A 26,483-nucleotide genomic window follows, 5' to 3' on the forward strand; every position below is an offset into this window, starting at 1 on the left:
AAAAAATAAAGGAAAACTGAGATGGGAATCTATGGAAAGGTTTTGAGCAGTAACGTGACATGATCTCATTTAGATAATTCATACTACTATGCTGAGAATAGACAGAAGGAGGGCAGGAGCAGGACTGAGGGGGAGGGACCAGTTAGGAAGCTAACAGAATCTAGATTCTAGGTATGTTGAAATTATGGCCAAAGACTTTATTAACAGATTGGATGTGGAGTATGAGAGAAAGAGCAATTGGAAAAATGGAGTTGCCCCTTACTGAGATAGGGAAGACTTCAGGAAAAGCAGATTTGAGGGGGGTGGGGTAGGGGATTAAGAGCACAAACTAAATTTGGACATGTTAAAGTTTGGGACTCCCATTATACATCCATGAGGATATTGAGTTGGTGTCTGAGCCTGGAATTAAGCTGTCTATATATTTGCTGGTTTTTAATATAGAAATGACATCTTAAATCATAAGATTGGGTCTTAAAAAAAGGAAGAGGACCAAAGACTAAGTTCTGGGCACTCTAATGGATTAGCGGTAGAGGAGTGAGAAAGGACCAGCAAAGGAAATTGTGAAGGAACAGTCAACAAAATAAGAAGAAACCAAGCAAATGTGATGTCCCAGAAGACATTTCAAGGAAAGAGAAATCAGCTTGTCTGATCCCTTGAGAAGGCAGGTAAGATGAGGACTATGAATTGACCATTCATTTCAGAAACATGCAGGCCATTGGGGACCTTGATAAAAGCTGCTCTGGTGAAGAGGTGGGGGCTAAAACTGAATTGTAGTGGGCTTAAGAGAAAATTGGAAGAAAAAACTAGAAGTATCAAATATAGAGCTATCTTTTGAAGAGTTCTGCTGTAAAGGGATAGGAAGAGATGGGGCAGTAGTTGAAGGCAGAAGTGGGGTCAAGGGAGAGCTTTTTCAGCATTGTAGAAATAACAGGATGTTTGCATACTGAATGAAAAAGATCCAGTAGAGAGAGAAAAGTTGGACAGATAGATTACGGGGCAGACAGGAGAATTAATTAGTTGCTGGAGCAATGTCCTTGAGTAGGTAAGGAAGGGGATGGGGGCACGAAGTGCAGAAACAGAGAGAAAGAGAGACAGGGAATTTTGTGCTAGAAGCAGAGACCATTTATCCCAATAGGAGAAAAGACAGAGTGTATGGGTACAAATGCAGTTAGGTTGGTGGATTAAGATGGTAAGAGCTTAAGGGAAATAGGAAGCAAAGACACAGCTGAGGGTGAGCATGGGGAAGGAGATAATAGAGTTCCAAAGAGAAAGGTTATTGAGGATAGAGAATGGACCAGGGCAGTGGAGCATGACTGTCAGTCAGCAATAAGGTTCCTCTTGATGACTGATGATTAATTTTAAATGAAACCAGTCAGCATGTTTGCATATTTTTTTCCCAGCTACATCTAGCTGTGCAGCTGCTGGTGGAAGTGGGGGAGGGCAGGCTGGATTTAACCAGCATTGCAGTTTGCCCGAAAGAGTAAAGTAGATTAAGAAAGGGGCAAAGAAGTTGATTATAATGATTAACTGTTGAGTTCAGTGAGATGTGAGATAGAGGAAAACATCTAAGTCTGCTAGGCATGGTGCTAAATATATTATTATTATCTCATGTACTCCCCACAATCACCCCATGGAACTGCTTAGCCTCCTTTTACAGATGAAGAGGCTGAGATTTAGGAAGCCTCAGGCATATCTCGGAGATATTTCGGATCTAGTTCCAGACCACCATAATGTCACAATAAAGCCAGCCAAATGAATTTTTTGGTTTCCCAGTGCATAATAAAATTATGTTTACAGTATACTGCAGTCTGTTAAGTGTGCAATAGCATTAAAAAATGTACAAACCTTTAAAAAATGTACAAATCTTAATTTTAAATAAAATACAAATCTTAATTTAAAAATACTTTATTGCTAAAAAAATGCTAACCAGGAGGGATGGCATATGGGGATATATGTATAAATACAGCTGATTCACTTTGGTGTACCTCAAAAACTGGTACAAGAGTGTAAAGCAATTATATTCCAATAAAGAGCTAAAAAGATAAAAGTATAAAAAGAAATGCTAACCATCATCCGAAAATGCAGGGTTGCCACAAACTTTAATTTGTGAAAAACGCAGTATTGGTGAAGCACAATAAAGCAAAGCGCAATAAAATGAGGTATGCCTGTATAACTATAACTTGCTCAAGGCTACACAGCTGATAAATGACAGACCCAGCATTAAGCCCAGGAACACTGGTCTCCAAAGATGCACTTAACCTTCTTACTGTTTGCTTTAAGTGGAGTATTAGATGGTACTCTTTTTTTTTTTTAATTTGTTTTATTTTTATTTTTGGCTTTGGTGGGTCTTTATTGCTGTGCATGGGCTTTCTCTAGTTGTGGTGAGCGGGGGCTACTCTTTTGTTTGGGGTGCATAAGCTTCTCATTGTGGTGGCTTCTCTTGTTGTGGAGCACGGGCTCCAGGTGAGCAGGCTTCAGTAGTTGTGTTATGTGCACTCAGTAGTTGTGGTTGGTAGGCTCTAGAGCACAGGCTCAATGGTTGTGGCGCACGGGCTTAGTTGCTCCATGGCATGTGGGATCTTCCCAGCCCAGGGCTCAAACCTGTGTCTCCTGCATTGGCAGGCGGATTCTTAACCACTGCACCACCAGGGAGGCCCCTAGATGGTACTTTTAAATTGATGCATAAACAGAAGGGAAGCTAACTTTGCCCAATATATTTTTGTTAATATTTTTCCAATTTATGTTAACTTTAGGATTTTTGATGTACAGAAACTTCTAAAAGTTTATAGCAAAATCTGTTTATTTTACCTTATCTTTAATTCCCTATTAATCCTGAGATTAAATGATCACCTATATTTTCCTTCAGCTTATTTATTTATTTGTGTATTTATTTATTACTTTTGAATCTTTAATCCATTAAGAATTAATTTGGTATGTGTTTTATGGTAAGATGCTATTGTTTCCCCAGCTTATCAATATCCCAGAACTAGTTTTGAATAATTTATCCTTTTCTTGATAATTTGTAATGCACTTTATCATATGTTACAACTTTATAAACATTTAGGTCTGTTTCTGGCCTTCCTATTTTTTATATTTTTAAATCTGAGGCAATATTTTACCTTATAACTCTACTTTTCTAAAAATTTCTTAGACAGTCTTGCCTATTTGTTCTTTCAAATGCCCTTTGGAATTATTTTTTTTAGTTCCTAAAATACATCATTGAAATTAATTCTAATTATGCTAAAACAGTGAGTTAATTTGTTAAGAATGGCAGGTTCACAGCATTCATTTTATACATTCAAGAACATGGCATGTCTCTACTCAAGTCTTACATTTTTTTTTTAATTTAATTTTACTTATTTATCTATTGTGGCTGCGTTAGGTCTTCGTTGCTGCTGCGTGGGGTTTCTCTAGTTGCAGTAAGCGGGGGCTACTCTGTTGCAGTGTGCAGTGTGCGAGCTTTGCAGTGCGGTGGCTTCTCTTGTTGTGGAGCGTGGGCTGTAGGTGCGTAGGCTTCAGTAGTTGCGGCACGTGGGCTCAATAGTTGTGGCTCGCAGGTTCTAGAGCACAGGCTCAGTAGTTGTGGCGCAGGGGCTTAGTTGCTCCCCAGCATGTGGGATCTTCCCGGACCAGGGATTGAACCCGTGTCCCCTGCATTGGCGCATTGGCAGGTGGATTCTTAACCACTGTGACACCAGGGAAGTTCCTCTACTGAAGTCTTAATAAAATGGAATAATTTTTTCACTTAGGTTTATACATTTGCTTAGAGATTATTTCTAGGTATGTTTTATGTTTTTATGACTATTAGGAATGGAACCTGTTTTCTTCCGGTATATTTTCCAGCTGGTTATTTCTAGTAGGTAAAAAGTTGCTGATTTAGGGACACTTACATGCCTCCACTTAAACTGAAACTCTTAAGTATTAGAATTTTCAGTTAATTATCTTGGATTTTAAAACTAGAATATCATTATATGCTCCATGTAATATTGATAATTCTGTCTGTTTTCTAATAGTTTTACTTCTTATCTATATTTTATACTATGACTGTAGTTACTAAAACGTACCCCAAAATGTTGAAAAGGTGCTAAAACATGTATCTATAAAATTACTGTTAATGGGTTGCCTCCAGTGTTTCACTCTAACATGCAGTGTAATATTGGCTGATATTCTGAGACTGATATTCATAAGCAAGTTCAGGTAGTTGACCTAATTTTTAAAGTAGCTTTTAAAAATCAGGAATATACCTTGAATTTAATCAAATACTATTTTGGCATGTATTGATCTACTTGGTCTTTGAACTACCAAAGAGATAACTCATTTGTGTACTTGTTGCCTTTTTATAAACAGAATTTAAAAAGCACACATACAAACAGCAGTAAAAGGCAATTATCACATCCTTAGTTTTTATATTTAGGAAAAGCTTTAAGAGCATTTTATACTTCAGTGTTTAAAAATCCAAATGTCTATGTTTCAAACAGCATTTTCAGCAAGCTAGCGTTACAAAGTATTTTAATTAAAAGGAGTATCATAAGGGAGGGAATACGGGGATATGTGTATAAAAACAGATGATTGAACCTGGTGTACCCCCCAAAAAATAAATAAATAAATAAATAAATGGAGTATCATCAAATGCCTGTTACATTCAAGAAAGCACTTCCATAAGCAGCACTACAAAGGATTAAAAAGATAAGCAAGGTGAGGTCCCTGGCCTCCCAGAGGCTTGTAGTGGGGGCATGACAAGACATATTGGGGGGGCCAACTAGATAAGAGCCCAAATGAGTGAAGGTAGCAAGTACCAGAAGAGCACAGAAGAGTGAACAGTCACTCTTGGTGGGAAGGAAGTTCAAGGAACGCTTCCTGGGAGGCAGCAGGGCCTGCTCTTCGCAGGACAGGCAGCTAGTGTCTAGCAGGGTAAGTGGAAAGGTGATCCAGACAGGCTGCATCAATGGGGGAGATAAAAGCGCTGGGTCGATGAAGCTGTGCACCCAAGTCCCCAGTAACAAAGCATAAACTATTTCAGGATATTCTAGTGGATTTTAAAGTAACAATCAAAAAGTGGAATCATTGTGTCAGTAGGATATAAAATATGTGTTAGAAATATGGCAATGTAAAGAAAAAATTCTGAGTTAATTAGAAAAGCTCAAGATAAGGATCTTGAAGAAGTAAGGATTGTTTACCAAGATGTTACATCAAAGGTTCCTTTGAAAAATATTCAGATAGTGCATATTTACATTTGGGGATAATTAATTTTAGGAGATGATGCCACCAAGCAGCATCTTAAAAACCAGTGGCTGCCTATTCTACAAGTGCACCATTGTGCTGGCTGTGTTAAAGTGTCAGTAGTTTGTCATTTGCTGCTCCGAGAGAAGCTGCTCTTGGTGAAAGCATGCTGCCCTGGTCTTCAGGAGGAACTTCTTGCTATGTTATCATCTCAGCATGCCTAAAATGTGGTGAGACACAGAGCTGACATTTATCTTCTGAGCTTATGTTAATACATTATCACATTAGTGGCTTTCACCTTTTACCTTGCTCATTTCTGGAACTGAGATTCTGCTATTGCTGACAAGATGTACCCCTGGTTAAAGAGGATACAACTGCATACTATATTTAGGATGGTATGTATTAAGGGAAAGAACTGGTTTAAAAGGCTCTCCAGATTGTTATCTTAGACAGCCTTCTTCCTGGGTGCTGACCCCTCTTGGCTATGGGGCACATAAACCACCTCTACCAATCTAACTATTAGCTGGTGGTTTTCCTGATTCTCTGTTCACCAGAAAAAGTTCCTTAAGGCAGTCTTAGGGAACAGAAAGTTTAGCCAAGTGTTCACAAAGAGGACAACAAATGTGGACTATTCAATAGGCTGTGAGCTATAGCCACTGAAATTGTAGCTAGGAACTGCCTTGGTTCCCTTCTTAAAGGCCAACAGGCCATATAAGCCAGGCTACTTGATCGCTCGCTGCATTTCACTTGTAAAATGCTATTAGTATCTGCCATCAATTCCTCTCAAAGGAGTGTATAAAATTTCCTGGATAGGAATACTTCATATAATTGTTTGGTTAGAGCAGTGTTATGAGCTCACTTCAGAAACTACTGTAGGGCTTCCTAGGTGGCACTGTGGTTAAGAATCTGCCTGCCAATGCAGGGGACACAGGTTCGATCCCTGCTCCAGGAAGATCCCACATGCCGTGGAGCAACTAAGCCCGTGCGCCACAACTATTGAGCCCACTCTTTAGAGCCCATGAGCCACAACTGTTGAGCCCATGTGCTGCACCTACTGAAGCCCACACACCTAGAGCCCATGCTCCGCAACAAGAGAAGCCACGGCAATGAGGAGCCTGCGCACCGCAATGAAGAGTAGCCCCCACTCACCACAACCAAAGAAAGCCCTGTGCACAGCAAAAAAAAGACCCAACACAGCCAATTAAATTAATTAATTAATTTTAAAAAAACTACTGTAATTTTGAATATGCTGGTTTACTTTCCCTCATACACACACAAACCTGATAGTTATATTAATTCAATGACTTTTAAAAAATTTGGGGATAGGATCAAGATGGCAGAGTAGGAGGACATGCGTTCACTCCTTCTTGCAAGAGCCCCGGAATTACAACTAACTGCTGAACAATCATCGACAGAAAGACACTGGAACTCACCAAAAAAGACACCCCACAACCAGAGACAAAGGAGAAGCTGCAATGAGATGGTAGGAGGGGCGCAATCGTGTTAAAAATCAAATCCCATGAATGCCGGGTGGGTGACTCACAAGCTGGAGAACAGTTATACTGCAGAAGTCCACCCACTAAAGTGAGGGTTCTGAGCCCCACGTCAGGCTTCCCAACTTGGGAGTCCAACAACGAGAGGAGGAATCCCCAGAGAATCAGACTTTGAAAGCCAGCAGGATTTGAATGCAGGACCTCCACAGGACTGGGGGAAACAGAGACTCCACTCTTGGAGGGCACACAAAAAAAGTGTGCTCACCAGGACCCAGGGGGAAGGAGCAGTGACCCCATAGGAGACTGAACCAGACCTACCTGCTGGTGTTGGAGGGTTGCCTGCAGAGGTGGGGGGCGGCTGTGGCTCACCGAGGAGACGGGGCACTGGGGACAGGGGTTCTGGGAAGCGCTCATTAGCGTGAGCCCTCCCAGAGTCTGCCATTAGCCCCACCAAAGAGCCTGTAAGCTCCAGTGCTAGGTAGCCTCAGGCCACACATCAAACAAGGTGGGAACACAGCCCCACCCATTGGTAGACAAGCAGATTAAAGTTTTACTGAGCTCTGCCCACCCAGCCTTACCCACCATCAGTCCCTCTTATCAGGAAGCACTCCCGAGCCTCCTAGATAGCTTCCTCCACAAGAGGGCAGACAGCAGTATCAAGCAGTATCAGCAGTATTTCGTCTTGTGGAACTGAAAACCACAGCCACAGAAAGATAGCGAAAATGAAAAAGCAGAGCACTTTGTACCAGATGAAGGGATGGGATAAAACCCCAGAAAAACAACTAAATGAAGAGGAGATAGGCACCCTTCCAGAAAAAGAATTCAGAATAATGATGGTGAAGATGATCCACGACTTTGAAAAGAGACTGGATGCAAAGATCAAAAAGTTTACCAAAGACCTAGAAGAATTAAAGAACAAACAAACAGAGATATGCAACACAATAACTGAAATGAAAAATACCCTAGAAGGAACCAACAGCAGATTAACTGAGGCAGAAGGGCGAATAAGTGACCTGGAAGACAGAATGGTGATCATCACTGATGCAGAAAAGAATAAGGAAAAAAGAATGAAAAGAACTAAAGACAGCCTAAGAGACCTCTGGGACATTAAACGCACCAACATTCGCATTATAGGGGTCCCAGAAGGAGACGAGAGAGAGAAAGGACCCAAGAAAATATTGGAAGAGATTATAGTTGAAAACTTCCCTAACATGGGAAAGGAAAGAGCTACCCAAGTGCAGGAAGCGCAGTGAGTCCCAGGCAAGATAAACGCAAGGAGAAACACACCAAGACATATAGTAGTCAAACTGGAAAAAATTAAAGACAGAGAAAAGTAATTAAAAACAACAAGGGAAAAACGACAAATAACATACAAGGGAACTCCCATCAGATTAACAGCTGATTTCTCAGCAGAAACTCTACAAGCCAGAAGGGAGTGGCACGATATATTTAAAGTGATGAAAGGGAAGAACCTACAACCAAAAATACTCTACCCAGCAAGGATCTCATTCAGATTCGAGGGAGAAATCAAAAGCTTTACAGACAAGCAACAGCTAAGAGACTTCAGCACCACCAAACCAGCCCTACAACAAATGCTAAAGGAACTTCTCTAAGCGGGAAACATAAGAGAAGGACCTACAGAAACAAAAACAAAACAATTAAGAAAATGGTACTAGGAACATACATATCAATAATTACCTTGAATGTAAATGGACTAAATGCACCAACCGAAAGACAGAGACTGGCTGAATGGACACAAAAACAAGACCCATATATATGCTGTCTACAAGAGACCCACTTCAGACCTAGGGACACATACAGACTGAAAGTGAGGGGATGGAAAAAGATATTCCATGCAAATGGAAACCAAAAGAAAGCTGGAGTAGCAATACTCATATCAGATAAAATAGACTTTAAAATAAAAAATGTAAAAAAATGTAAAAAAAAATAAAAATAAAAAAATAAAAAAAATAAAAAATGTTACAAGAGACAAGAAAGGACATTACATAAAGATCAAGGGATCAATCCAAGAAGAAGAGATAACAATTATAAATATATATGCACCCAATATAGGAGCCCCTCAATACATAAGGCAAATGCTAACAACTATGAAAGAGGAAATGCAAGGCAGAAATAGAGACACATGTAGAGAACAAACATATGAGCACCAAGTGGGGAAAGCAGGGAGGGTTGGGGGGAATGAATTGGGAGACTGAGATACCAACTGTACATTCTAAATATATGCTGTTTATTGTCCGTTAACTGTATCTCAATAACATTTCTTTTTTTTTTAATTGGAATATAATTGCTTTACACTCTTGTACCAGTTTTTGGGGTACACCAAGGTCAATCATCTGTATTTATACACATATCCCCGTATCCCCTCCCTCCCTCAATTCCCCCCCACCCTCCCCGTCCCAGTCCTCCAAGGCATCATCCATCATCTAGCTGAACTCCCTTTGTTATACAGCAACTTCCCACTGGCTATCTATTTTACAGTTGGTAGTATATATATGTCTATGCTACTCTCTCACTTCATCTCAGCTTCCCCTTCACCCCCCGCCCCACCAAACCTCGAGATCTGCAGTCCATTCTCTGCATCTGCGTCCTTATTCTTGTTTTGTCACTGAGTTCGTCAGTACCATTTTTAGATTCCGTATATATGAGTTAGCATACAATATTTGTCTTTCTCTTTCTGACTTATTTCACTCTGTATGACAGACTCTAGGTCTATCCACCTCATTACATATAGCTCCATCTCATCCCTTTTTATAGCTGAGTAATATTCCATTGTATAGATATGCCACATCTTCTTTATTCATTCATTTGTTGATGGGCATTTAGGTTGCTTCCATGTCCTGGCTATTGTAAATAGTGCTGCAATAAACATTATGGTACATGTTTCTTTTTGGATTATGGTTTTCTCTAGGTATATGCCCAGTAGTGGGATTACTGCATCATATGGTAGTTCTATTTGTAGTTTTTTAAGGAACCTCCAAACTGTTTTCCATAGTGGCTGTACCAACTTACAGTCCCACCAACAGTACAGGAGAGTTCCGTTTTCTCCACACCCTCTCCAACATTTGTTGTTTCCAGATTTTGTGATGATGGCCATTCTGATTGGTGTGAGGTGATACCTCATTGTGGCTTTGACTTGCATCTCTCTGATAATGAGTGATGTTGAATATCTTTTCATGTGTTTGTTGGCCATCTGTATGTCTTCTTTGGAGAAATGTCTATTTAGGTCTTCCGCCCTTTTGTGGATTGGGTTATTTGCTTTTTTGGTATTAAGCTTCATGAGCTGCTTGTATATTTTGGAGGTTAATCCTTTGTCCATTGTTTCATTGGGAACTATTTTTTCCCATTCTGAGGGTTGCCTTCTTGTCTTGTTTATGGTTTCTTTCACTGTGCCAAAGCTTTTAAGTTTCATGAGGTCCCGTTTGTTTATTCTTGATTTTATTTCCATGATTCTAGGAGGTGGGTCAAAAAGGATCTTGCTTTGATGTATGTCATAGAGTGTTCTGCCTATGTTTTCCTCTAGGAGTTTTATAGCCTTACATTTAGGTGTTTAATCCATTTTGAGTTTAGTTTTGTGTATGGTGTTAGGAAATGTTCTGATTTCATTCTTTGACATGTAGCTGTCTAATTATCCCAGCACCACTTATTGAAGAAGCTTTTTTCCATTGTGTATTCTTGCCTCCTTTGTCAAAGATAAGGTGCCCATATGTGCTTGGGCTTACCTCTGAGTTAAAATTTCTTAAAAAAAATTTGAATAGTATTTGTATTTGGAAATGAGTGTTAATCTTTATATGGATTTACCAGTCCTTGACCAACATATTTTCTAAAATTCCTACAAACCCATTTCATCAAATTAATTAGTAAGGAGGACTCTGTACAAATGTTTTGTTTTGTTTTAAAATATGACAAGCATTTCTTAATAGCAAGGTCCATTTTAGTCTTAATCCTCATAATCTGTCCATTTTATCAGGAAAGGCTTAATTTCTTCATAGTCTTATGGATCTGTTTTTCAGTTCACCAAATAGGGTGGAAATTTTGTCAGAATGAAGTTATTAGAACTTTGGGACTTTCTTCTTTCTCCATTGAACCTTTCGGTTTTTTCCCATATCTGAACCTGAAAATAAGATAAGTGCTAAAGAAGATTAAATATTTAAGACTTCCTTCCTCAAAATGCCAAACTGACACTGAAAAACATTTCTCCAGTCAATGAACCAGTAACTATTTTAACTCTAATAGGAACCTCATGAGTCTAGAGTTAGTATTCTATGATTTTATAATTTCCCTGAGGAAAGAATAGAGTGGTAAGCATTTAGGTAAGTTCTTAGTAAGTTAAAGTTGATACTGAAGTAGTTTTATCATTAGAAGAACCAACTTATCAAAACTGGGCATCTTTTGCGATACATTCAGTCTGGGATCAGAATCCATTCACATATAGACTTATTTTTTTATCATGGCTATGCACTAAAAACACTGTATCTTACATAACGTCACAAAAGCCATATGAACTATTCCCATATAGCAAATGGGAATACTGAGGTTTAGTGAAAAGTAAGCAAATTGCCCAAGTTTATGCATAGCATAATTTGGGATTTATATTTGGGATTTGAGGCCAGGCAGTTTCACTCTAGAGTCTAAACTTCTCCTACCACATCACTAATCTTTTAAATGTTTGCCAATATGTGGCATCATAGAAAGATATTTGATTTTTGTCCCTGGTTCCTGACATAGAGCTTCTAAACCCCTGTAATTTTCTGAGGACAAGGGTAATAGGAGTGTCTTGCATCTTATTCTAATGAGGTAACTCTTGGTGGGTCCCTAGAGAGCTTCACAATGGAGGCTGGTTGCCAGAAAGACCACGCCTTGACTAGAAGCTTGAAACTTTCAGCCCACCCTCCAGCCCCCAGAGAGGGGAGAGGGGCTGAGGTTGAATCAATATTGATCGTGCCTATGTGACGAAACCTCCATAAAATCCCCTAAACACTGTGGTTTGCAGAGCTTCTGAGTTGGCAAACATATCCATGTACCGGGATAGTGATGCTCTCCAACTCCACAGGAATTCCTGTGCTCTGGACCCTTCTGGACCTCACCCTGTGTACATCTTCCCCTGGCTGTTCATTTGTGTTGTTTGTAACAAACCAGTAATAGTAAGTAAAATGTTTCCCCGAGTTCTGTGGGTCATTCTAGCAAATTCCTGAACATGAGGAGGAGGGTTGTGGAAACACCATATTTTGTAGCCAAGTTGGACATGTTGGACTCAGGGCAGGCTGCCCCAAAATATGCCACAATGGCATATTAATTATTTTGTGTTGTTTGTTTTTTGGCATGTGGGATGTTAGTTCCCCAACCAGGGATTGAACCTGCACCCTTAGCAGTGAAAGCGCAGAGTCCTAACTACTGGGCCACCAGGGAACTTCCTATAGTGATTATTTTGAATTGAAGTTGCTTGTGAAGCAGCTGTTGCAGGAGGAAACTCTGGCCTCCTCCCTGAAAGCAGGAAATAAATCCCTCAAGTGATAGGTACACTCCCCGCATATAAACACCCTTATTACCAGAGATAGGGAATTCAGGGCTGGACAAAGAAATCTGTATAAACCAACCTTGCTACTTCTTTACTAATTTACTACCCAAGCCCAAACTTTGCTTAAGTTCCTTACTAATTAAGCACCCAAACCTAAGTTTCTTTGTCCTGTCAATTCCTCTCAAATTTATTGTTTCTTTGTCTAGGAAGAGTAAAAGCTGCCTGCTTTGGCCATTTCTTAGGTCCTATTTCTGAGAGATCTCTGTGTGCATAAATTAAACTTTATTTTTCTCCTGTTAACTTGGGTCAATTTTGTTATTAGTTCAGCCACAAGAACTTAAGAGGGTAAAGGGGTAAATTTCCCCCTCCTCAACAGCCAGAAATGTGCATAACCTTGGGGTCCCATTACTTGCAACTGGCATCTAAAGAGAAGGCCATCTTGTGGGAGTGAGCCTTTAACCTGTAGTCTGATGCTAGCCTTGGGTAATTAGTGTCATAACTGGGTGACATTATAGGACATCTATTTGGTGTCAGGATTGGTTGATATCAGGAAGAAAACGCTCGAACAATCTCATAAGCTAAAAAATGATATTGAATTGTTTTATTTTTTTATTAATGTGGACAAGTATTTCTTTTTCATGTATATATTTGCCACTGAAATTTCCTTTTCTATAAACTGCTTATTCATGACATTTGCCAGTTTTCTTACTGAGTTGTCTTTTCCCCACTGATCACTAAGAGCTTCTTGTATCTTAAGTTTATTAACTCTATGTCTATATTGTGTGTTGCAAATATTTTTCCCCTGGTTTGTCGACCTTTGTTCTAATTTATGGCTTCATCTCTGCTGTATCAACAATTTCTAACATTGTGTAATCAGATACATCAATCTTTTCCTTTATGGCTCTTTGCTTTTCATATCATGCTCAGAAAGGCCTTCTCTAAGGTTATAAAAATATTTATGTTTTCTTCTGGTACATGTATGATTTTATACATTTAGGTCTCAGTTTTTAATCTTTCTGGAATTTATTCTGATGCATTTTGAAGTAGGATTTAAGCTTTTTATTTAGCCAAAATGGCTAGCTGAATGTTCCAATACCCTTTACTGAATAATCTAATTTTCCCCACTGATTTTGAATCACTACTTGTTATCACACACTGAATTCTCATATTTTCTTCAGTTTAATTCTGAACTGTATTCCATTCCAGTGATGTCTTTTCCTATACCACTATCATGCTGTTTTAATTACCATTGCTTAATAATATGCTTTATTATCTGATAGAGCTACTCTGCACATTTTACTCTTCCTTTTCAGAATTTTTCTATTTATTCTTTCATGTTTATTCTTTCTGAGGAATTTTGATATCATTTTTTAAAGTTCCACTTACCCTTTCACTTTCTGCATCTGCTCTAAGGTCTCTGGTAGAGTCATTCCAAAACTTTCAGGGAAAAAAAGAGTGATGATTCCTATCAGGACGGTCAGGCTGCCCATGAGAATGTAAGGCAGAACTCTGTTGTAAGCACCTGTAAGGCACAGGACATAAGAACATCAATTAGATACAGGGATTCTCCAGATGCTCTTGAGAATCATTTTGTAAAGGTGGCAAATGGTATTTGAGAGCAGTTTTAAATATGAATATTTATAGAAGAAAAATAGTGTGCAAAACACCACAGTTTCTGTTTGGCAGATATTGCCTGTGACTTTCCATAATCATTTGCCTACTCAATTTTGTGGTATCAAAAGGTCTTTCATGTCAACTGGTATTCTCTAAGCTACTACTTAATCATGTGTGATAGATGTTCCTTTGATGGAAATCTTTGCCTACCAAAGTTCTCCTCTTAAGGCAATGGTCATTGGAGATGGGGGATAGGAGGACACCAAGGGGAAAGAGGTTGACCAGGATGTTGCAGGGACAGGTACTGGCTGTTATGACTGATATGACCTTTGCTTTTGCCCAAACCAGTAGGCTGCTGTGGGAAGCTAGGTCCACAGAGCTGTGAGACTCTTAAAAAACACCTAAGTGATATATTCAATCCAGTTTAAATCAATAAGTGTCAGGCACTGTGATTTCTTTTCTCAGCATTTATGTCTTGTTTTATATGTAATTGGAAGAACCACTGCACCTCTTCTTTATCTGGTGTTATTCAGACAAGAGAATAATAGATCCTCATCTTGCTTCCCTTTTGCACACAGAGATTACAGAGGAATAACACACCCAAGAATTTTATTTGACAAAAAATATCAATCTTGAAGCTTCTCTGAGACCTCTGTCACCAACAGGAGCCTCTACTGTGGAATAGAAGGCCCTTCTCAGACTCCTCCATTTCTTATGTACCAATGGTCCACCATTAGACCAAATGAACATGGTTTGAAAGTATAGGGAAAAACAGAGGGGGAAACAACACCATTCTATATAATAATGTACTTTCTCAGGCATTCAGGGCAGCTGTGTGGAAAATGTCTCTCTTTCTCTGTAAGGATTTAGAGTGTACCTTTTCCAAGAATTCACATATGTCTTTGGGGATGTGTATGTGTGTGTGTTTGAATCAGTAGGTAACCAATGGATGACTAGGAAGAATAAGGAGCTGTGTCTACATCTCTTGCCAGATGAGGTTTAGGCTTGGAGTGCCAGATCCTACATCCACTGAACATCCCACTAAAGCCCCTCTGTGGTGTTAGTCCAGATTGATAAATTTGATCATATAAAAGCAAAAATTTCCTGCAATGCAAAAAAAAAAAAAAAAAAAAAGTCATGAAGTCAAAATGGAAATGATAAACCAGGAAAAATATTTACAATATATATACAAAGGGCTAATTCAAAGGGCCAAAATAAAAAATGTAAAGTTGAATAAACCATTAGAAAGATGGGAAAAGATATGAAAGGTCGGATCTCTAAAAATAAATAGAATGTCAATAAATACATGAAAAAATGCTCAACCTCATTCATAATTGAAAAGGAAATGAAACCAACGATGATATCCATTTTTCACATGGAGATTATGATTAAAAAATTGGATAATCCCCATTGTTGGTGAGGATATGGAGAAACAGGCACTCTCATATATTGACAGTTGGATCGTAAACTGGTATAGTATTTAGAGTTCAATTTGGCAATATCTATGAAATTTTTTAATTGCTCCAGCAATTCATTGATCCAAATATACAAAGGCTGTGGGGGCATAGGGGAATGTTCATTGTAGTGTTATTTGTAATAACAAAAACTCGGAAATGACCTAAATGTTCACCCATGGACCTGGTTAAATAAATTACGTGTATACGTACATTGGAAGTCTATGTACTAATTAAAAAGAAGGTAAAAGAGCTGTATATACCAATATGGGAAGATATTCTGATACAATGTTAAGTTCAAAAAGAGTTGTGAAACAATATTTATGATGTCGTTTTATGTTTATATATATAGTTTAAATATATGTATATATTGTGCAAAATGAAATGTCTGAAGGGCGACTCACCAAACTGTTGATATTAGTTCCTCTGAGGGATGTGATTTGGGAAACTAAGAGAGTAGAGGTGAACTTGTACTTTTTCCATTACTTTCTATGCTGTTTGCATTTTTTACAATGTAGTTAAAAAAAGAATAGACTGATAAAAGGCATCTCACCAAGGTAGACAAAGTAGGGAGCAATGATGCTGCCTACTCTGGAGGCCATGGATGTGATCCCCACAGCCATGTTCCTGACCAGGGTTGGGTAGAGCTCTGCAGTGAAGACATACAGCATGGAGAAGGCCGAGGTGATCCCAAACTTTCCTAACATGGCCAAACCAATGGACAAGAAGTTGTAATCTGGAAAAGAGACCGAGTGTAAACAGAGGTGCTTTTAGAAACAATACTTTCTTAACAGTTGCTTGTGTTGTCCTTTTTGCTTGTATAGGAATGTTTTATAATATAAAGATATTCTCCAAATTATACTTTCTCTTCAAAGTCTTACTAATTGGACATGGATAAAGATGAAGAGTGAAGGGTTGCTTTGAGCTTCGCTCTTCTGTCATTCTAGGTCATTTATGCATTTTGTAACCTTGTTCACCTTTATTTATTACAACAGTTTCATGTTCAGTTGTTAGCATGTTAATACAGTTAAGTTTAATCTTTGAAGGGAAGGACCAATCCTTTTTATCCTGTTTATTATTATTAAGAAATATAGAGACTTCCCTGGTGGTCCAGTGGTTAAGACTCCATGCTCCCAATGCAGGGGGCCCGGGTTTGATCCCTTGTCAGGAAACTAGATCCCACATGCTGCAACTAAAGATCCCACACAGCCAAATAAATAAATATTAAAATAAGAAAAGAAGTATATATTTCTATGCATAATACTATATATCAATAATCTGTTAACATTTTAACAACGTGAGAAATTTAGACATAAGGGGAAAAGAGAAGCATATATCTTTTCATGTGCTCTCTAACTACTTAAAGATTACAGACCATAAAAATCACTGAATTTATACTGGAACTGGCATGTACTACCAACCCTAACACTTGAATATACACATCAGAGAGAAGGTTTGAAAGTACCAAGAAATTGGGAATTGGGATTATGACTCAGAGGTTTGAGGGTTTAGGTGAATGTTTCTATGAAGGGAATGACTGGGAGCATTACTCTTTCTCTTCAGGTGGTGATTTCTGATTCTCCAAGGCTAACTCTTCTGTTTGAAGGGAGTAATTTTGAACACAGGAAGTCGCAGAGTTAGCTATCACTTATATAACTGACTTATGAGTAGTTTATGATGTAAAGGCTACTTAAACAGGGAACGGTGACTAATAATTAGCCCGGTCAAGGTGTGGATCTTTTCTGGTAAGATATTGATATCGGATAACTTCTTACCTACAGGTACCAATTGAATTAAGAGAAGCACACCTCCTCCCAAGAACAGTACTCCAGCTATGACATAACGCCTGGGTAGGGTTCGAAGTAGCAGCCAGGCTGTAATGTAAGCTGGAACTTCAATCAAGGCAGAGAAGAAGCAGTTCAGGTAGGCATCTCCATGTAAATTAGGAGCGTTGAGAGACAGAGCAAAGTAACCCACTGAGGTTAGCATCCTGAAAAACAAAAGAAAAAAGACAAAAATGACGAAAGGATGGCCTGAGTCATCCTTAACAATTTCATGATGGTCAGGAAATTGTCTAGATCTTGCTGTCTTACAAGTAGCGACTAGCCACATATGGCTATTTAAAAGTAAATAAATTAAAATTAAATAAAATTTAAAATTTTGTCCCTCACTTTGGCACTAGCTGAGTAGCCACAATTACTTAGTAGCCACATGCAGCTAGTGGCTACTATAACAGACAACAAAGATATAAAATATTTTCATCATCGCAGAAAGTTCTATTGGACAGCACTAGTCTAGATATATCAATATTCAACAATACTGTATCTATCCTAATCTAGTTAATTTCAAGTTTCAATAGAAGAGTTTGTATATTCCCATTCTCTCAGAGCTATTATTTGAAGAAAGAATGTCAGTCATATCAGTGAACATAAAATCCATATTTCATTCTTCTTCCCAAAAAAGAAGAATTAGTAGTAGAAGTAGAAGAAGAAACAGGTAAAATTGTGGGATCCACTTATAGTAAATTCCAATTGATTTAGTAAATCTCACTTTAGGGAAAAAAGTGAAAGTCCCATAATGCTTCAGGGTATCACAGAGTGCACATTGCATATCCTGTCACTATAGTTAACTCCCACATAAAAGCTTACCTGTGGAAAAAACACTGCACTATGCAGATATCTCTGTGCAGAAATTCACTTATTATCAACATGACTGAAAAGCAGAGGACATCTGAAAAATGTTTTCAGGAACATGTTGGATCTTTTTACACATACCCTATTAGGTTGGGTAGCACAAAGCCCAATCCAAAACAAAACAAAAAATGAAACTTTATTGCTCTGGGATCGTAGTGATTTTCACATTTGGTTATAAGAGCAGCTTAAATAAAACTAGTGACTAGTTTATTATTGGTTCAGTAGTGCCTTTGCTCAAGATACATTTGTATCAGTGACACCTGCTGACATGTAAGAACTAAGGAGGTCTAGGGCTTCCTAGGTGGTGCAGTGGTTGAGAATCCACCTGCCAATGCAGGGGACAGGAAGATCCCACATGCCATGGAGCAGCTAAGCCCGTGTGCCACAACTATTGAGCCTGCGCTTTAGAGCCCGTGAGCCACAGCTATTGAGCCAATGTGCTGCAACTACTGAAGCCCACGCGCCTAGAGCCCATGCTCCACAACAAAAGAAGCCACAGCAATGAGGAGCCTGTGCACCACAATGAAGAGTAGCCCCCACTCACCGCAACTAAAAAGAAAGCCCATGCACAGCAAAAAAGACCCAACACAGCCAGTAAAATTAATTAATTAATTAATTTAAAAAGTTAAAAAAAAAAAAAAAAGAACTAAGGAGGTCTATTGCAAGGAAAGCCACCTGTCCAGGACACATTTGCTTAATTCAGGGGCATAAACTCTGTGATTGACTACTTCTAATTGTAATATGAGATGGCTCTAAAATTAGACTAGCTGCAGCCTGAGCCCTAGTAGTTCTGATTACCATCGTTTTTTGTGCTGTCATCATGCAGTAGGCATATTCTTTTTTGTCTTCTAATTTCTTGGCAGATATTATTAAATATTGCCTACAAAATCAGTTCATTATTTCTATGCCTTAAAATCACTTGGTAGATTGCTGTTAGCAAGTATAGAAAGCTTGTCAAGGGACGTCCCTGGTGGCGCAGTGGTTAAGAATCTGCCTGCCAGTACAGGGGACACGAGTTCGATCCCTCATCCGGGAAGATCCCACATGCTGGGGAGCAACTAAGCCCCTGTGCCACAATTACTGAGCCCATGAGCCACAACTTCTGAGCCCATGTGCCGCAACCACTGAAGCCCATGCACCTACAGCCCATGCTCCACAATGAGAGAAGCCACCACACTGAGAAGCCTGTGCACTGCAACAAAGAGTAGCCCCCCACTCGCTGCAATTCGGGAAAGCCCGGGAGCAGCAACGAAGACCCAAAGCCCACAGCCAAAAAAAAAAAAAGCTTGTCAAAACTCCAATCCAGGTAGTGGGGATTCAGTGTATTCTAACCTCACTAATTAATTCCCAGTACACCTTCTGGAAGCAGGAGCTGAATTAGCATCTCAGCTTCGGGCATCAGGGACATTATTAGTTTAAATCCCAGTAACTTTAGGAGAGGCAGGGGACCCTTTCCCTGTGGGTCACAGTATTGCAGACAAATATTGTTCCCTGTGAAATTTTTTTCAGTATCTATTTCCACGAATTAAGTTGAGGCCTTTCCAAATAACTTAGAATTCTAAAATTTTGATTTTGTCTCAGGAAGACCCAGGCCTTGACTTTGTTCCTTGAATTTCAGAAAATCAGCTGTATGTTTACATGCTGTATGTTGCATTTCCAGATCTCTTATTACTTACCATAGCAGCAAAGACATGATAGTTATTGTGGCAATATTCCAAGTCCTGAACAGGTCCAGAATGAAAACTTTCTGCTGCTTCAGGGGGTTTAGCTCCTGTTGCTAAAGTAATGCACACAACCATGAGATTAAGAGGTGATGAGGAAGTATCTTTGGCTATGACAGTGTATTCTTATGTATGTAACTCTCACTTCACTTTGAACATGCTTAGAAGTCTGGAATTTGCAGGAAATAAGGGCATTTAAATATATGATGCTTATTCTAACATTTAAAAATGTGTGTGGCCCATTTTAGAGAAAAGCCTTTAAAATAGATTGGCCTTACAGTCTCTTCATATAAGCCTGACTGCTAACATAGCCTTGCCTTGACTCGTGGGCATCACTATAGGTGACTTTAAGCACACTGAGCCTTAGGGCCTGTTGAGTGGGCAGGGACATATGGCCCCAAACTGCCTTGAGGTCCATATCTGCTTTTTATAGTTTTTCTGTTGTTGTCTCAGTGTCAGAACACACTTGTTTTTTTTTTTTTTTAAATTTAAATAACCTTTTTATTTCAGAATAGATTTAGATTTTTTTTTAACTTAATTGCATTTATTTATTATTTATTATTATTTTTTTTTGGGGGGGTACACCAGGTTCAATCAACTGTTTTTATACACATATCCCCATATTCCCTCCCTTTCTTGACGCCCCCCCCTCGAGTCCCCCCCACCCTCCCTGCCCCAGTCCGCTAAGGCATCTTCCATCCTCGAGTTGGACTCCCTTTGTTATACAACAACTTCCCACTGACTATTTTACAGTTGGTAGTATATATATGTCTGTGCTACTCTCTCGCTTCTTCTCAGTTTCCCCTTCACCCCCAGCCCCCTCCCATACCTCGAGTTCTCCAGTCCATTCTCTGTATCTGCATCCTTGTTCTTGTCACTGAGTTCATCAGTACCAATTTTAGATTCCGTATATGTGAGTTAGCATACAATATTTGTCCTTCTCTTTCTGACTTACTTCACTATGTATGACAGATTGTAGTTCTATCCACCTCATTACATATAGCTCCATCTCATCCCTTTTTATAGCTGAGTAATATTCCATTGTATATATATGCCACATCTTCTGTATCCATTCATTTGTTGATGGGCATTTAGGTTGCTTCCATGTCCTGGCTATTGTAAAGAGTGCTGCAATAAACATTATGGTACATGTTTCTTTTGGGATTATGGTTTTCTTTGGGTATATGCCCAGGAGTGGGATTACTGGATCATATGGTAGTTCTATTTGTAGTTTTTTAAGGAACCTCCAAATTGTTTTCCATAGTGGCTGTACCAACTTACATTCCCACCAACAGTGCAGGAGAGTTCCCTTTTCTCCACACCCTCTCCAACATTTGTTGTTTCCAGACTTTGTGATGATGGCCATTCTGATTGGTGTGAGGTGATACCTCATTGTGGCTTTGACTTGCATTTCTCTGATGATTAGTGATGTTGAGCATCTTTTCATGAGAACACACTTGTTTTAACTAGGGGACCTTGGGAAAGCTACTATTTATCCTCTATGAGCCTCAATTTACCTCTCTGTAAAATGGGTATAATAACTAAGAGTTGAGAAGATTAAATGAGATAATATGTATAAATCTTAGCATAGTATTTGAACCATGGTAAATGCCCCATACATTTTAACTGTTATTATAATTACTGCACCATTGAGAAGAAGATGCAAGCTGTCAGTGTTTGGTGGCAATTTCTTACCACTGTTGATGGGCTTCCTTCCTTTACTTTTAATTTACTGAAGTTAACTTGCCATGTGTTAGGAATCTAGATAATCAAGCTTATTAGAATTGAAACTATACTATTTACAATAGCCAAGACACTGAAACAACCCAAGTGCCCATCAACATGATTGGCTTAAGATGATATGGTGTGTGTGTACACACACACACACAATGGGATATTAGTCATAGGAGAATGAAATATTGCCATTTGCAGCAACATGGTTGGACTTAGAGAATATTACACTTAGTGAAGTAAGTCAGACAAAGACAAATCTTATGATTTAACTTGTATGTGGAATCAAAAAAATAATACAAATGAATCTACATACAAAACAAAAACAGACTCAGACACAGAAAACAAACTTATGGTTACCAAAGGGGAAAGGAAGGATGGTGGGAAGGATAAATTAGCTGTATGGGATTAACAGATATAAACTACTATGCATAAAATAGATAAGCAACAAGGATTTACTATATAGCATAGGGAACTATATTCAATATCTTTTAATAAGCTATAGTGGAAAATAATCTGAAAATATATATAACTTAATCACTTTCCTGTATGCCTGAAACTAACAAAATATTGTATATCAACTATACTTCAATTTAAAAAAAGAATTGAGGGACTTCCCTGGTCATCCAGTGGTTAAGATGCCACGCTGCCAATGCAAGGGGCCCCGGTTCGATCCCTTTTCAGGGAACTAGATCCTGCATGCTGCAACTAAGAGCCTGCATGCCACAACTAAAGATTCCATGCATACCACAACTAAAGGTCCCACATGCCACAACGAAGATCCCATGTGCTGCAACTAAGACCAGGTGCAGCCAAATAAATAAATAAATAAATATTTTTTTAAAAAAAGAATTGAAACTAAAAAGTTATAAGGCTCTGAAGTAGAGAATCTCTTCAGGATAAAGTATGACTCCGTGGCCCTATGGTATGTGTTCAATAAGAGGCTGAGGAAGGAGTTTCTACTATGAAGGAAGTAAGAGTGCCAGACCTGCCCCTATAGTAGGTGCTTCCCAAATATTAGCATCCTTTTTCTGAGAACAATCAGACACCTCCTCGTGCAGCTCACAACCATGCTACAATTTTGCTTTTGCACTATGTGGAGTGTACACCTCTAGAACATGCCCCTGGCAGTATAACCCTGTTATCACAACAAAGAAAGCCGCTACATAAACTACTGGGAACTAGCAAATCCTCCTGGAAGGTTCTGGGAGTAGTACCATGCACAGACAGGATCTGTGGATCAGGACCTATATTAACAATTGGTGCTTCCACAGGGACCTGTGAAAATGCAGATTGCCAGGTCCGACCTTGGGTCTGCTTAATCTGAATCTTTCCTGGGGCCCAGGAGCCTGGGAATCTGTATGTTTAAGGCTCTCTGGGTTATGGTGATAAGCAGCCAGGTTTGGAAACCTCACCACAAGAACATTCTTTTTTTTTTTTTTTTTATTTTATGTTTGAGGATATAAATAAAATTTTTAAGAACTTTTATTGAGATACAGTTAACAGACAATAAACTACATGTATTTAGAGTGCACAATTTGGCATCCCAATCTCCCAATTCATTCCCCCCCAACCCTCCCCACTTCCAAGAACATTCTTATATCCATTGGTTGTTCCTGGCCTATATGGAGCCGCCAAAATGCCTTTGGATGAGGCGCCATGAGCAGACTGAAGGTGCTTCAGAAGGGAAGCCAAAGAAGCCCAAGATCACATTCCAAGCTGATACTACACTTTCTTCCCATCCAAATTAATGCCACTGCCCCTAACATGAGATGAGAAAGCACAGTTAAGAGCATGCACTTTGGCACCAGAGAGACAGAGTGAGACTTCTAGGTGTGTAATCCTGGGCAAATAATTTAACTTTTCAATTAAGAACTGTGCCTCAGTTTCCGCTCCTGTAAAATGGGCCTATAGTAACACGTACTAGCTATGGCTGGTGTTAGCATCAAATGAGCCGAACAACGTGCCTGGCATCTGGTAGGCTCCCTGTTACCATTCCAAGCAGGCTGCATTTGCTGGCACAGGGCTCTACGGATCCTCCTACAGAGGACCTACCTGGGAAGTGAGCGGGGGAGATGACTGGGCCTTGGGAAAGCACAAGCTCCCTTTTCCTCCTCGGGCTTGTTTAGTTGAGGCTCGATGTGACTCATGGCAGGAAGAAACTAGGCACTGTCAGAAGCATGTGTTTTGACATTGGACTTTATTCTCATTTGTCCATAACTATGTATCTCATATGTTTTATGGTTGCTTTTATCCATGTAGATCTTATCTCTACTACTAGACTCTAAGTTCCTCAAAACAGGAGTCAGACCACATATCCATTAAATATCAAAAACCATTCAGCGTAGCTCTGAGATGCAGAAGTGTTAGACACTCCAATGCTATTTTTGCATCCAGTTAAATTGACCAAGGCTGGGAATGGAATTCTTGATCTGGAGAGCAAAGGATTAAGACATATTTGTCCTGGCAGCCCTTTGAGAGCTTGGGCTCATGGCCACGATAATTAATCCTCCAGCCATCACCAGGGTATCTGTTTCTGTCAAAGGTCTCAAAGGCCAGGGATGGAGGAAGCCCTCAGGATGGAGCTCTGGCATGTTCACCACCCTCCAAAGTCCTGGGGTGGCCAGGAGCGCAGATGTGAGCGTGGAGGCAGGCATACAAACTAAGAAGCGTATAGTCTTCTTGGGGTGTCCTGAGCAGTCCCTGACCCTTCTAGCCAGGAGTGCCCTCGCCCTATCCTCTCCATCCACCTAAGTGTCCTCCCCAGTTTGGACCTGCCTCTTCAGCCCTGAGTCACTCTGCTCTCTTTCTCTGCTGGCTCACAGTGTCCACTCCTTGGGGACTTCCTCCTTCATCTCATCACTTAGCTTTCATCTAATCCTCTTAACACTCTCGGTTACATTCTATGCTCCTTATGTGTCTAATTTTTCTTGTTTTCTGTAGGAGCTGGCACAAGCCATGACCAAGGACGCTGTGAGTCCTCACTGATTGTCAGGAAGTGAGTCTACTTCCATTGAATATCTGCTTTTCCTTGTGGCCTCCTGCCTGCAAGGGTGAATCCTCCAGCCTGTGCTCTCAGGCCTTAAGGTTCTAGACACAACATAGCAAGACTAAAGACATGTACAGCTTCCGCAGCAGACTTTGGTAAGATTCAGAGTACAGTGGGGAACCTATGGGTGGAATAGCCCTCAAACACATTTTTTCCCACTTAATCTGGATATTCAGAAATCATCAGTATGTAGCTGCATCAAAGGTATGGAGCAAGACCAATAAAAAGTTGGAGATAAAGTTGCAGAAGGGAAGAGCACTAATATTTAATCAACACTTGCTATAGGCTAAGCAGTTTACATATATTATTGCATTTAATTGGTCCACAACCCTTTGAGGTGAGTCTTATCTCAGAACTTCATCATCATTGTGTCTTGAAGGCCTTGAAGACTGCCTGGTACATAGTAGGCACTCAACACCTGTTGAATCAAATTAAATTCCATAATCAAGAATGCACAGCTGATCTCAAGAGGAAACATTTGCAAATCCTTACCTCCACAGGATCAAAAACCACCACTGGGGCAGCTACGTTGTTCATTTTTGCAGCTTTTTGGATGATATCTTCAGCTTCTCTAAATCTTCTCTGGGATATCAGCCACCGGGGAGATTCAGGAATAAACCTAAAATTCATTTTGAACGTTTTATAATTTTTCACAGTAGCAAAGTTGGTGCTTATCAACTGTAAGTTCCCCCTGAATTATTTTTATTTTGTAAAATTCTAGTTTGTTTTTTTAAAGAACATCAGGAGGGAGGCCTCATAAGAGTTCCATTGTTTGTATGAATAAATAAAAGCACCTTCAGGTTTCAAAGTTCTGATCAAATCATAAGACTGATCATTAGTTGTACTTGAAGTCAGAGCCAGACTATAAGAGGGTAACATTAACTGTGGGCATGTTTAAGCCAGGGCAGCTGGAGAACACCATCCAAAACTTAATAGCCAGTGTGGCTCATAAAAGAAACAGCCTAGTATCTTTTCAGTGTGTCCATCCCCAGGAGAATCCCTGGTGCCACAGTTGGTGATGAGTAAAAGAGAGCATCACGAGTTTATTTGGTAAAAGAGGGCACCTGTGTTCCTCCAGCTTTTCCTGCAGTCAGAGCAGGAGGTGAGTGCACTGACACCCTCCTGTGGGCTGTCCCATGGCTTTCAACAGATTCTCAGCTCAGTGAGTACCCAAACCAGTTTTGGGGAGACAGCCTTTTTGGTCTTATTTTTTTAATGTCTAGAAACATTTCTTTAAATTTTTATTTTATACTGGAGTATAGCTGATTACCAAAGTTGTATTAGTTAGAAATATTTTTTTATTACACAATCTATCCACATTTTTAACTGATGCTCAAACATGGTTGATTTCTATTCTTTCCTAGTTTTTCTATTTCTGTTTATTTTTTATCATACTTTAATTTTTCTGTTCTTTGCTAATCTTTATTTCTCAGAATTGCTTAGCCATTCTCCTGCCAGCTCTTGTTTTCCTTACCTATTTGTCAGTACTAAGTTATCCTAGAAAATAAATTATATGTAGCAGATATAGTCCTCCTATAATTATAGGCTTCTCTAAAGCCTCAATAGGAATTATCTCAGAGCAAAACACAACATATCGAATAGCTAACCCCCAGCTTCCGTCTCCAGCCTACCATAAGCACATGGGTTGAAAAATGAACCCAGTCTGCATTTTTTGAAATATACCCTTGGTTGATCCCTGTAGCAACTGTGATGATGTTAGGCCACTGACTTTCAGTAATTAGAGCTGGGCTGTCCAAGAGAGCTTTCTCTGATGCTCTGTATCTGTGCTATCCAATACAGCAGCCACTAACTATATGTGGTTATTGAGCTGGTTTGACTAGTGTGACTGAAGAAACTAATTTTATATTTTATTTACTTTTAATTATTTTAATTTAAATCATTGCATGTGGCTAGTGGCACCTATATTAGTGAAAAATTAGAGGTCTTACCCCACAGCCACTGTATACAGCAT

General features: G+C 39.4%; 1 protein-coding gene and 1 long non-coding RNA gene across 7 annotated transcripts in view; one reads left to right on the top strand and one right to left on the bottom strand.

The window, feature by feature from the left end:
- LOC130853523 (uncharacterized) overlaps window positions 1–26,483 on the top strand; it is a 65,709-nt gene that overhangs the window by 14,883 nt on the left and 24,343 nt on the right. For 4 of the 5 annotated variants that reach the window (XR_009053798.1, XR_009053791.1, XR_009053793.1 and 1 more), the window contains exons 2-3: window positions 17,099–17,240; window positions 24,406–24,606. This is a non-coding gene — a long non-coding RNA (uncharacterized LOC130853523). Of the gene's footprint in view, window positions 1–17,098; window positions 17,241–24,405; window positions 24,607–24,890; window positions 25,270–26,483 lie in introns of those variants that run through there. The other variant, XR_009053797.1, reaches the window with a different exon arrangement.
- Window positions 10,770–26,483, bottom strand: part of SLC22A4 (solute carrier family 22 member 4) — a 42,806-nt gene continuing 27,092 nt past the window's right edge. The window contains exons 5-10 of one of the 2 annotated variants that reach the window (XM_057735453.1): window positions 25,004–25,130; window positions 19,687–19,781; window positions 17,093–17,307; window positions 15,871–16,053; window positions 13,636–13,771; window positions 10,770–10,845 (exon numbers count right to left, since the gene is read on the bottom strand). In XM_057735453.1, the coding sequence (XP_057591436.1) occupies window positions 10,770–10,845; window positions 13,636–13,771; window positions 15,871–16,053; window positions 17,093–17,307; window positions 19,687–19,781; window positions 25,004–25,130 (832 nt within the window). Of the gene's footprint in view, window positions 10,846–13,635; window positions 13,772–15,870; window positions 16,054–17,092; window positions 17,308–19,686; window positions 19,788–25,003; window positions 25,131–26,483 lie in introns of both variants that reach the window. The other variant, XM_057735444.1, reaches the window with a different exon arrangement.

The sequence above is a fragment of the Hippopotamus amphibius genome, chromosome 1 (assembly GCF_030028045.1).
Source record: "Hippopotamus amphibius kiboko isolate mHipAmp2 chromosome 1, mHipAmp2.hap2, whole genome shotgun sequence".
Taxonomy (NCBI): domain Eukaryota; kingdom Metazoa; phylum Chordata; class Mammalia; order Artiodactyla; family Hippopotamidae; genus Hippopotamus; species Hippopotamus amphibius.